Source organism: Leptopilina boulardi, unplaced genomic scaffold (genome assembly GCF_019393585.1).
Source record: "Leptopilina boulardi isolate dan_hultmark-lab unplaced genomic scaffold, ZJU_Lbou_2.1 LbouV2_273, whole genome shotgun sequence".
In the NCBI taxonomy this organism is placed as follows: domain Eukaryota; kingdom Metazoa; phylum Arthropoda; class Insecta; order Hymenoptera; family Figitidae; genus Leptopilina; species Leptopilina boulardi.
Window position 1 is genome coordinate 3,119,513 of NW_026137833.1, and position 13,808 is coordinate 3,133,320.

At 26.7% G+C, this 13,808-nt stretch overlaps 1 protein-coding gene across 2 annotated transcripts; it reads right to left on the reverse strand.

The window, feature by feature from the left end:
* Window positions 1-4,617: 4,617 nt before the first annotated feature.
* LOC127281596 (uncharacterized) lies at window positions 4,618-12,657 on the reverse strand. 2 transcript variants are annotated; one of them, XM_051305374.1, is made up of 2 exons: window positions 12,580-12,657; window positions 4,618-5,974 (listed from the first exon to the last, which is right to left on the reverse strand). In XM_051305374.1, exon 2 carries the CDS (start codon window positions 5,963-5,965, stop codon window positions 5,000-5,002), a length of 966 nt encoding a protein of 321 aa, XP_051161331.1. In that variant the 5' UTR covers window positions 5,966-5,974; window positions 12,580-12,657; the 3' UTR covers window positions 4,618-4,999. The 2 variants fall into 2 exon arrangements, with proteins under 2 accessions (XP_051161331.1, XP_051161330.1); XM_051305373.1 differs by lacking the exon at window positions 12,580-12,657 and adding an exon at window positions 7,866-8,007.
* Window positions 12,658-13,808: the final 1,151 nt, after the last annotated feature.

The window sequence follows — 13,808 nt, forward strand, 5'->3', positions numbered from 1 at the left end:
AGAAGGGTGGTTACCTCGCGAGTTTGCGTGGAAGGTCATGAAAGGTTAGGGGTAGGTGAGTCGACCCTCGACCCTCAACCAATAGCAATCTTTGCTTGAAGGTTGACTGCCAATGAGCACCTAGTGGCGTGACCCCGTGCGCGAGCCTCCTCACACTTTGTCAGCGAAAGTCCTCCTTCGTCGCGACGAGGTCGTGTGATTTACCTTTAAATTAAGATGGAGTCAGCTCGTTATCACGTGTGACACGACTATTTAAGAATCATGAGAAAATTTTTTCTTTTTTAATAGTTGAAAAATTAAAATTGTAAAATTAAAATTTTACTAAAAAGACATTCAATTAACTAATTATTATTTTAATTCATCGAATTTTAAATTAATCTTCTATATTGTATTAGGTTAACAAATTTACAATAGCAATAACGACCTCGACAGCGGCCTTGGAAAATTTATTTTCACTTATTTTCAAATAAATCAAAATCCTTTGTCATATGCTTTTAGAAAATTTTACATATTTTACCGTTTTTACATGTTTTTGCAATTTTAACCCTAAATAAAGGGTTATTTTGCAATTTTTTCGAATTTTTGTATACTATATATACCTATAAAATTATTCTTTTTTTTAAAAAGTTACTCAAAAACATTTTTTTTAAATCCAAAATTTTTTTTCAATTTTTTAATGGTTTTTTTTTTTTTTTTGCTACTTAGGGTTGTTTTGAAGATTTTTGGTTAATACTTGTTTTTGTTATTTAATTGAAATTGTTAATTTATTCCCTTATGAAAATTCGCTTATAAGAAAATAATGTTAAAGGTGAAATGTTTTCAGTATAATGTTTTTTGTATAATATTTTCGCGATTATAGGTAATTTATTATAAGAAATTCATTATGAAATTTTTTTTCTCATATAATTATAAAAATATAATTATTAGAGACTCTGTAATGAAATCATTACAATTTTATAATTATGAAAATGTAATTATAGAAAATAAAATTTTTCACGTGCAAAAATGAAAATATTATAAAATTATAAAAAATTTAATTACAGAAATTAATTAATTTTGTATTTTACTGATAACTGTATATAGTTTTGTAATTTTGTATTTTACTGATAACTATATATAGTTATCAGTAAAATACAAAATTAATTAATTTCTGTAATTAAATTTTTATAATTTTAATTTTATGATATTTTAATTTTTGCACGTGAAAAATTTTATTTTCTATAATTACATTTTCATAATTATAAAATTGTAATGATTTCATTACAGAGTCTCTAATAATTATATTTTTATAATTATTTGAGAAAAAAAATTTTATAATGAATTTCTTATAATAAATTACCTATAATCGCGAAAATATTATACAAAAAACATTATACTGAAAATATTTCAGCTTTAACATTATTTTCTTATAAGCGAATTTTCATAAGGGTATTCTTATAATGAAAAGAAAACAATTAAAATCTTATTATTAATAATTAAAAATTGTTAATTAATATAATTAATAAATAGGTATATAGGGTCAGTTGGGGTAAATGGGGACAAAATCGTTATTTTTCACAAATTACGTAAGTTTCTTCCTTTAAAAGAAAAAAATTTAGATTAAGCTTTAAACGCATGAAACTGACTGTCCCCATTTACTACAAAATTTAGAAAATTTCATAAAATTTGGGGTAAATGGGGACAGCTTAGTTTCTAAGAAAGTTTTAAGAAAAAAGTTTCCTTAAGTATATTACTGTATTAAGGGATGAAAAAACTTGAAAAAAAAGTTTGTAGTAGATATATATATATAATAGTTGAAATTTTTTTATTTATTTTTTATTTCAGTATTTTGTCTCGCATTTGAAAAAAAACAGTAGACGTAAAAATCACACCAAATTTTTTTCTTATTCCTTATGACTCCTATAACAGAAATTCACTTGAATATTTGATTTTTGTCAATTTGGTTAATAATGACAAGCTGTCCCCATTTACCCCAAATATTTGAAAACTCAGGGTAAATGGAGACAGCTTGTTATTATTAACTAAATTGACAAAAGTCAAAAATTCAAGTGAATTTCTATTATGGGAGTCTTAAGGAATAAGAAAAAAATTTGGTTTGATTTTTAAGTCTGTTTTCTTTGAAATGCTCGACAAAATACTGAAACAGTTTGACTTTGATTTGCAAGTTTTTATGCATTGAGCGTTAACTTGAATTATCTTGCTGCCAATTGTCAAGATAAAAGCTTGGCAATACTCAAAACCTCTTGCAGGTGATCTGATCTCCAAAACCTCTTGTCCCCATTTACCCCCTGTCCCGATTTACCCCAACTGACCCTATTAATTTTTATTAATACATTTATTATCAATATATTATATCATTAATAAATGTAGTAATTGAATTAGTAATAATTTACTTATTATTTAATTTTAAAGAATTTAAAATTTCTTTAAATTGATGAATTTTCTTCGTCGATTAGTCACGAAATTGTCGAATAAATGTATAAATACGCCGACTTTGGTTATATATATATATATGTATATGCTTACTAAGAAATTGATCCTAGTAGATTTGTATCAACTCGGGTGGAATTCACGCGTGAATTATAAATGAGAATCGAGCTTTCGACAAACGTTAAATCCATTGTGAATTGCAATCGGAGTGAAATCGCATTAAGGATAACAGAGGCAACCTCTCTTAAATCCACGACCACAGAGATATATACGCCATCTATTCTAAAAGCAAGGGGTGTGTCTTGTAACGTAACGCGTTTATAAATCTCAAAAGACAAATTTTAAATCCTCTCTCAGAAATTCCTTATACTTATAACTTAACACCCAGTAATTCTTATAAAAATCACATCAACCCCATTTCTGTATACCCATTTTTCTCCTCTCAGTATAATATATGATTTTCCATTTTTGAAAATGTTAAGTATTTGTGTTATCTGTCTCCATTTGAATGAGGTAAAGAGGTGCGGGTAAAGTAAAATTACATAAAACCATATGGTAAGTTTTTAGTATGCGTGAATATGATCATCAGATTCTTTTGTTGAAAATTGTGGAAAAGATAATTTTGGTCTCTCCCTAATTGTTCTGTTGAATGAGGAGATGGGAAACACGAGTCTTTTGTAGAGAAAGAAAAAAGTAACTCGAATGTAGGTGGATCGTTGAGTTGCCATTATATAGTTGCACACGCATGTATATATATGAACGATATATGTGCGATAGCGTGCGTTATCGAGCGGGGGGTGGCTCAGTAATTACTTCCTTGGGGTTGAAGGCGTGCGCGCGCCCCATGGGGGTGGGTTCAGAGGTCATTCTGCCACCCCAATCACCCTTGGACAGCCAATCAACGAGGTACGCACTTCTCCTTATCAATGACTATTTCATGCTTTTTTTTTTTTTTTTTTTTTTTATAAAATATTCAATCATTTGTTTCTGTTTGAAAAAAATATTTTCAAATATTCCGAAATACAATATTAAGTATATATATCTATAATGTCGCTTATAGAGTTGATCAGATTAACTCTTAGTGGTTTTATTACCTATAGGAGGAATTATTTCTAATATACACCTTTTTTTTTGAAAATTATTTTTAATTTTATTCTAAAAATTTTTTAATCTACTTATTCATCTCTAAATTAAATTTAATTTAAATATCTACAAAATTTTATGAAACTTTCTAAAAACTTATTGGAACGTTCTGAAAATTTTTTGTAAAATAACTGGAAATTTCATATAGAAATTTTTAAAAACTTTATATAATTTTCTAAAAATTTAATAGAACCTTTTAGAAACTTTGATAGAGAAGTTGATTTGTAAGAAACTAATTTTTACTTAACAGATTTTTTAGGTGACGAATTTTTATTTGACTGAGTTTCTCTACAATAATCAACTTATTATTTAAAAAATTAATTTCACTGAATATTAATTTTAAATTAAATTCTTCTACAATGTCTCTCGGTATATTATTTTGAAAATCTAGATCGTCATTATTATGAAAAATTGGATTATCCGAATGCTGGTTGATAATGTCATTGTTCGCTTTTGCATCTTGAGTCTTAATATGTTTTTTCAAAGAATTAAATAATTTGAAACGCGTCTTTAAAAATATTTCGTAAGTTTTGAAATTATGAATTCAAAAGTTGAATTTTATAATAAGTTTAAATGACAACTGAAATTCAAATTCATGAAGTCGAAATGTAAAATAAATAAAAGTAATGATAAAAGTTTCACTATTTATAATTTTTATTTGTTTAACAATTTTATTAACATTTAATTTAACAAATGAAAAATATATATTTCTTATTAGCACTCATTTTTATAAACAAGATTTTACAAGTTTTAATAAAAATAAAGTTTCTATAAATTAAATACTAAAATATTAGAACAATTTTTTTAATCCAAAAATAGTAATATTTTTAATAAAATTTAATAAATGTTAAAAATCTTAAAGCAATAAAGAGGCAATTGTAAATAACTGAATGCTTGAAAGAAAATCGATTTGTCGAACAATAATAAAAAATTATCATTTAACAACTCTGAATACAAAAAATTTATTATTATTATTACTTTGAAAAATATTAAATTTTTTAAATATTAATTTTGCAGAAATTTAATTAAATCGATTATAATGTTGCATACATTTTATTTAGATGAAAATTAATTTGCCAAAAATTAAATTTGATTGAATCTCACTTTGTGCAAAATGAATATTCTTTCTAATATTTTTTCTGCAAAATATAATCGTTCTAATATTTTTTCTCCAAAAGTAATATTCTACGAGAAAATATTTCCCACAAAACCAAACAAAATACAAACCAACCGAAAATACAAAGGACTTTAATGTAATTTTATTTTTTTACATTTTAAACATTCTTTAAAGGAAAATGAAATAAAAAAATATTCTTTTCGATTACAACGTAAATAAAAAGTCAATGTAATTTCTAATAGTGAGTTAAAAATGAAAATTTTCGATTTTATCGCCCTCTTTCTATTATGAAAATATAAAGAAAGATACTTAACAATCCACATAAAATTTTGTACCAGAATCTTTTAGTTCTTTCAATTTTATCATTACCCGTTTCTGTTGCTCAAATATACTCAAGTTTTCATCATCATGAGTTACAATTATTCTTAAATCAATAGCATCAGGATCACCATAGGCGAAAAATGTTTTTTTTTCGAATATTGTCCTATTGTTAACAAATAATTTCGTATCTGGAAGCAGAACTGTTTCTTTTTCATAAGAGAAGTATGTTATATTGTCAATATTTGCACTCAAAAATGGGCTTGGAAAATGCATCTCGTAAAGTGTTGAAGTCATGTCAGTATTATTATCTCTCTCTTGTGCGTATTTAGCTGCTACGTAATCATCTAGTGATGTTGAAGTAAATCTTTTCAATCGTTCCGTTGTATTTTTAACATAACGTTTTTCATACCACGTATCAAGTTCGCTTTGTCCTCGATACAATATAGAATTATGATATTTATTTGGATCTTTAGATTGTACAATTGCTAATCTGTAAAAAGCATTCCTCATTTGTCTACCTTCATCCGTTTCAGCCATTATTCGTTCAAAGCCATGACTAGTGTAATGCATAATTGAAAAGCAATCTTCAAAACTTATTACAGCTGACAGATTATTGCGTTCATATTTAGCAGTTACTTCTTCATAAAGTATGTTAAAAAGTTCTTGACCTGTTTTCCTTGTATGACCTATTAGGAATAGTCCATTTAAAGCATTGAACACCCCTTTATGAGTACTGTTCATTTTCTCTAATCTATTTGAACAATTTTTAGAAAAATTTTCCGTGTGCATTAAGTCGTAAAACAATTCTGCCTCCACCATTCCTAAAGCAGTGAGACGTGCAATTTCTTCATTCCTCGAGTTTTGTTCCTCATTTAATGTAGAATTATTGCTGCAGGAGCACAACGTAATAAGAAAAATAATTTCCAAAAGAATTACATTCTTTGATACAGCCATGATTAGAATCTGAAAAATTGTATCAATTATTGCGTCATTTTAATTAATAAATATTTTAATAATATTGTTATTTTAAATAATTCGTAACTACACTGAAAAAAAATTCTAGTTAGAATAACCAGAATTCTGGTTAGGGTATATTTAACATTTTGATTCTGGTTAGGTTAACCAGAATTCTGGTTATTTTAACGAGAATTCTAGTTCATTCAACTAGAATTCTGGTTAACATAATTAGAAATTAATGTTAAATATAGCCTAACCAGAATTTTTTTTTCAGTGTAGGTTTAGAATAAAAATTTTAAATGTTGCCTAGTTTGTTGTGGAATTTTTATTTTATACATTTTTTTATGAAAATTTTTGACGTTTTAAAAAAAACTTTCTGACAAAAGTTATAGATTTTATTAAAATAAATTTTTTATAGTCTATGCAAAACATTATTCGATGTAAATTTTAAAATTAATAAATACAATTTTTTTGCGTGATTTCTGATTGGATAATTTTAAAATTAGCGACTAAAAATTTCTGACGGAAGTTAATTCGAATAGTTTTGTAAAATATTAAGCTAAAAAATTATAAATTTTACTATTGTAAAATGTTATTTTAAAGAAACATAAATTTGAAATTTAGAGATAGAAACAAATATGAATAAAAATAAATATAAAAAAATCAACAATACCAAGAAAAATAAAATAATATTTTCAATGTAAAATTCATGCGATTAAAATTTAACTGTCTTATATATCAATTAGCATGATCAATATCTCAATCTTCGTGTTTTTGTTTGTTTATACAAATATATTACTTAAACAAATGAACATTTCAGCAATATAATGATTTGTCCTTATTCTAGGATAGTTAATGTAATATTCCGATTTTTTAAAGCACTTTTTAAAGAGTGGGACACGAGTGACCCATGTTTACAATCAACGTAGATCAAAAACCACCTTACAGTTTAAGGGTTAAAAAAAATAATTATAAAATTTTAAAGCAATAAAGAGGCACTTGTAAAAAAATGAATACTTGAAAAATATCTGTTTGTCGAACAATAATAAAAAAATATTATATATCAACTTTAAATATAAAAAATTAATAAAATTTAGTTTGATAAGTGGGACGCATTTTATTGTAAAAGCACTTAAACAAATTTTTTAGAATTATGATTTAATGAAATCTTATTCTGTAGAATATTACTTTTGTATAGAACATTAAATTGTTAAAATATTAATTTTGCAGAATTTTCATTAAATCAAATATAAATGTTTTATAAATATTTAGACGAAAATTAATTTGACAGAAATTAAATTTGATCGAATCTCACTTTGTGCAAAATTAATATTCTTTCTAATCTTTTTTCTGCAAAATAATCATTCGTATTTTTTTTCCACGAAAGTAATATTCTACGAGATAATATTTCCCACAGAACCAAATCAAATTTTAATATAATATAATATTATAATAATAATTAAATATTTAATATTTTAATAATATTGTTATTTTAAATAATTCGTAACTAGGTTTAGAAAAAAATTTTAAATGTTGCCTACTCTCTAAATATGAATCAGTGAAAAAGTCACTGGTCTCAAATCAGTCTCTAAATTCTAGCTATTTGAATCAGTAAGATTGCTCAGTAAGCTTGCACATTAAGCTTGTAGCAAAGTTGGTGCAATGTTGCCAAATAACCTTACTTTGAACATGCAAAATTTTTTTTTTAATATTTCGTCTAATTTATATAATTTTATTATATCAATTGAACGAAACATTTTTTTAACAAAATTTTTTTAGGTTTAAAGCAAGACTATTAGTCAATCTTGCACCAACTTGCTATCTGGGAAGCGATAATTATTATGTTGAAACAATATTTAGGTAAAAAAAGTATAAGAAAGTATAAAACAAATTTTACCTTTTTAAAAGTAGGTTGTAATAATTTATTTGTGATGTATTTTCAATTTATACCTATTTGAGATGAATTCTGTCAATATATACACACAAGTGTAGTTCGCATTATTATTCCCCGAACTGACAAGAACATATGCTTAAATAAATAATTCACTGGAATTAATATTAATATTTCAATAATTCCGTGAAAAATATAACTATTCTATTATAATTTATTAAAAAAAATTGATAAACCGGGTACCTTTTTGGAATTCTCGGTTTACAAAGAATCTATCAACTAAATTAGTTCAAATCTCGTTGAAAATTCTTCCCTGAATATTAGATATGAGAAAATAAAGTCGATTGCATGAAAAAAAATTTTTTGATCAATTTAAACTAGGTTTTTCAGAAAAATGCAAAGTACCCGGTTTTGCCCCGATAATGGGGCAAAACCGGGTACTATCAAGAAAATATATAAATCATGGAATATTCTTTAATTTTTTGTTCAATTGTTATTATATATCACTTACATTATAGAAAATAATCAATATTCAATAATATTTAATCTAAATATATTATATTAATAATGAATAACAGTAGTTAAATCTTTTAAAACGAAATTTTTCCTATTTTTATTAATTTTTTATCGTTTATTTATCGATATGGTAAATAATTGATATATCGAAAGTTAAACATCGATTTCGAAACATACATGTCGATTATTTTGAAATAAAATTTAAATATGTGGGTCAGACCATTATATTTCGACCAAAGTCGTTGCGGCCTAATTTTAAAAAAAATTGATACTTGCAGTACTGATTCTTTATGATATGCAGAGAACGAAATAAAAAGAATTATTCCAAAAATTTCTTTATTTTTCTCAAAATATGAGTTTAAAGTGGAGAAGGTCCGGAAAACTGGCACTTTTTTAGCAATTATAAAATATATAAAAAAACATATAATAATTGTTAAAAAGGTAAAAAGAATGATTGTTTCTTGTTTAGAATGAATTGATTTATTATTTTCTAATGATTAAATTAGTGAAAAAATTAAAATAATGGATAAAATATGTCTTTAAAGTTAGTCTGTCAAATAACCTAATTTTTCGATTTTTATCAGTTAATTACAATTAAGTGGAATTATTAAATTAAATTTGAACTTACCTAATATGAAGTATATGGATAGGACATTCAAATTTTCTTGGCACTTTTTATATTTTCATACTAAATATAAAAGAAATATTGAGTCAAAAGTTCGCATTTTCTGCATTTTTGCGAACTTTACAACTGAATATCTCCGTTAAAGAAAAATAAAAAAAAATTGGCACTTGCACAGCAGCTAAATCGGATCGAAATCTACGCGCACCATAAATTCCGTTTTGGTCCCGAAACTATTTTAGGAGATATAGGCGATTAAAAATTGCACATTATTTTCAGGTTAAATCTGTACTTGCTTCTAACTTGAAGTTGGTCTACTCTCAGCGATCGCGTTCAATGTTTAGATTTTGAAATTGATATAACGGCGAAAATTAAAGTATTTTTCAGAATTAGAAAATAATTCTCAGTGCAATCGATAATTAACTATAATAATCTGCTAATATTATTAATAAAGCTGAATAGTTTCGGGACCAAAACGGAATTTATGGTGCGCGTAGATTTCGATCCGATTTAGCTGCTGTGCAAGTGCCAATTTTTTTTTATTTTTCTTTAACGGAGATATTCAGTTGCAAAGTTCGGAAAAATGCAGAAATTGCGAACTTTCAACTCAATATTTCTTTTATATTTAGTATGAAAATATAGAAAGTGCCAAGAAAATTTGAATGTCCTATCCATTTACTTCATATTAGGTAAGTTCAAATTTAATTTAATAATTCCACTTAATTGTAATTAACTGATAAAAATCGAAAAATTAGGTTATTTGACAGACTAACTTTAAAGACATATTTTATCCATTATTTTAATTTTTTCACTAATTTAATCATTAGAAAATAATAAATCAATTCATTTTAAACAAGAAACAATAATTCTTTTTACCTTTTTAACAATTATTATATGTTTTTTTATATATTTTATAATTGCTAAAAAAGTGCCAGTTTTCCGGACCTTCTCCACTTTAAACTCATATTTTGAGAAAAATAAAGAAATTTTTGTAATAATTCTTTTTATTTCGTTCTCTGCATATCATAAAGAATCAGAACTGCAAGTATCAATTTTTTTTAAAATTAGGCCGCAACGACTTTGGTCGAAATATAATGGTCTGACCCATGTATAGTATAATGCATTTAAATATACCCGGTTTGACCCGCCTACACGGTTTTGCCCCACTCTCCCCTAATCGGTGAATGTGCACATTGGTGACATTCACCAATGTCGTTGGTAAAAGTACGAAATCTTTGATTCAATAAAAAAATTTCGTACATTTACCATGTAAAATTGGTAAATGTGCACATTGATCAGCGTTAGTTGGTAAATGTTGATATTTTGTTAAACGTTTTTTGCTATTATTGTTATCATTGTCATTGATATTGACAAAGTATTTTAATTAAGTATTATTTATTTTTTCCATTTCTAATAAAAACAGCATCTCTTTTATATCAGTAGAAACTTGTTATTTAATATAAAAAATAAAATTATCGAAAAACAAAAAATTGTTATTTGTTTATAGACAAGGACCACTCCCATGACATTTGAAATTGCAGGACAGCTTTTGTGCTTTGCACATGAGCATCATGAATTACATCGAAAATATCTTCATTCGTTACAAAATATTGTACTTTATTGGTCTTCGAAAGTGTAGAAATTAATTTTTTTTTCTTTTCCTACTGAAATTACGTTAAACCGCTTGAGTCGCCGATAGTCGACACCTCTGTTTTGTTGTTTATTTTTCTTTTCGCATCTTTTGTAATACCCTACATTATTAGAAAAATTATTAGCTTTTGTTTAGAATGATTAAATTAATTATTTTTGATAGATCATAATTTATTGAAGATTAAATATAATAGAGAAATATATTTTTAAAGTTCGAATGTCAATTAACCAAATTTCGCGATTTTTATCAATTAATTCTAAAATGTAGAGTTATTAAAATAAATTTTAACTTATCAATCATGAGGTAATTGACATGAAGATTCAAAATTTCTTAGCACTTTTTAAAATTTTAATTAAATTATCAGGAGCGTAGCGAGGATAACAATAACGCGCGCATTTGAGATCGCACTTAGTGATTCTCCTATGGTGCATGCAAAAGCAGTATGCTGATGCGACCCATGTGCTTGCAGTCGCATTCATGCTAGCAAGAAGTTCTCTTTATGCCTTCACGTATGCGATCTCCTACAATGCATTTGAAATGCGCCTTCAATGAACTCACACAGTATGCGAATTACAATAAAAATTATTTAATTTAAATAGCTTAAAACATGCGCCCAGATAGCACGGAAACTTGCAGCAAGCTTGCGGCAATTTCACCGTGCAAGCTTGTCTGAGCTAGCGAAATGTCTTACCCAGGGCAAGCTTGCCGTGAAAGCTTGCTGTAAGCTTTCCAGGAAAGGTTGCTGCAAGCATACTAAGAATGATTGCTGCAAGCTTGCTTAGAAGAAGAAAAATATAAATATGTCTCTTCACTTTAATAAAAAACTAGAGTAGTAAAAAATGTTAACAGAAATATAATATTTATTGTATTGTACAACAAGTATTAAATGATCAATTGATGTTTCTAACCTCGAATGTACTAGTACAAGGATTGCATTTAACTCGCTTGAATGCGAACTCAAGTAAGAGACGCATAGGATCATCCATGAATGACGCATCAGCATGCAACTATGAGATCACTAAGTGTGAATTAATTAGCACATATGCGACTCCTTATGTTTGCACTATTCAAGCATTTTGTTATCTGGGGGGGGGTTTAGGTGTTCAAACCCCCCTTTCACGTGATACATATTTTAGGTATTTTGAACCCCCTTTCACCCCTGCGTGATACTTTTTCTATTGTTAAAAAATGAAAATTCTATGGACCATGATAGTTTGCATACCCTCTCCCACTCCTAAAGATATCATGTGATATGTGGATGACCTCTATTAGAAATTTTAACATAATTCTTTTTATTTTGCACTCCAGTTAGCTTACAGATTCATTTTTGATGGTATATCAAATTTTTTAAAAATTGTGCGCAACGACCTTAGTCGAAACATAAAGGTTTAACCCTATTCTATTACAGTTCATAGAATAGTTATATTTCATTATAATTTTTCAGAGAACTATAGAAATATAAATATTTGTAACAGATGTATACAATTATAGATAATACAGTCAATCAATTCTTATAAATTAGCCCTGACAATTTAAATGTTCAAATTTAAATTAATATCTATTGATATTTCAATATTTATCAATTTTTTAAAATAAATTATAAAAGAATAGTTATATTTTTCACGGAATTATTGAAATATTAATATTAATTCCAGTGAATTATTTATTTAAGCATATGTTCTTGTCACTTCGAGGAATAATAATGAACTACACTTGTGTGTACACTACCGTCGGAAATTGTCGGTACGATTGACGCAAGGTTGCCAAATAACCTTAAATTTTTTTACCTTGCCTTACCTTAAATTTTTTTTAGGTTTAAAGCAAGACTATTTGGCAATCTAGCACCAACTTGCTATCTGGGAAGCGATAATTATTATGTTGAAACAATATTTAGGTAAAAAAAGTATAAGAAAGTATAAAACAAATTTTACCTTTTTAAAAGTAGGTTGTAATAATTTATTTGTGATGTATTTTCAATTTATACCTATTTGAGATGAATTCTGTCAATATATATGTTACGGTAAAAGCCCGAAGTTGGTAAATGTGCACATTTACTGGTTAATGTGCACAATTACCAATGCAGTTGGTAAAAGTGGGAATTGTCTGTTTTAAATTAAAAATTTCGTACATTTACCAAGTAAACTGGTAATTGTGCACAATCTCCAACAGAAATTGGAAAATGTACGAAATGTCTAAATTGAATCAAAGATTTCTCACTCGTACCAACTACCTTGGTAAATGTAGATAGTTACCACAAAAAGGGGTAAATAGAAGTGCCGGACATATATTGAAGGTTTAAAATTTTGTCTGCTATTATTTATATTATAACTTTAATTGTTATTATTGACATTTACAAAAAAATAAATTGGAAAAGTTTTATTTATTTATTTATATTGTTATCACGTCATATCGACGCAAACGTCGAAAATCAGCACTCGTTTTCTTTTTTATTTTTAATTTCGCATCACACACTTCTTTCAACACCTTATTATACTCTACTTCCGACAAATAAACAGAATTATTTTTTTCCCTTCTATAATCTTTGTTGCAATTTCATAAAATTTTTTTTCACTTCGGAAATTACAATTTCTTCACTCATTTTTACAGGCAAAATTTAAAATATACTCGCAATTTCACTGTCGAAAGCGAACTAAACGAAATACTGAGGTTAGCAGAATAAACATTCTATTCTAATTATTCTGTTTCCTTTATAGGCATTTGATTACTATTTAATTGAAATATAAACAAAACAAACTATCTACATTTACCAAGGTAGTTGGTACGAGTGAGAAATCTTTGATTCAATTTAGACATTTCGTACATTTTCCAATTTCTGTTGGTGATTGTGCACAATTACCAATTTACTTGGTAAATGTACGAAATTTTTAATTTAAAACAGACATTTCTCACTTTTACCAACTGCATTGGTAATTGTGCACATTAACCAGTAAATGTGCACATTTACCAACTTCGGGCTTTTACCGTAACATATACACTACCATCGGAAATTGTCGGTACGATTGACGTGCGCGGGATGAAATGTTGATGTCGCACCTAAATTAAGATATTTTAAGTTTGAGAAAAGCTACACTGAGAAAAAAAGCACGCCGTTTCAGCGGTAAAGTCATGCAGTTTCTGCATTAGTGACACTGCAAACAGA

What these genes read in the sequence shown, in the direction of transcription:
- LOC127281596 (XM_051305374.1), bottom strand. Translation starts at nt 5,965, where the DNA reads ATGGCTGTATCAAAGAATGTAATTCTTTTGGAAATTATTTTTCTTATT.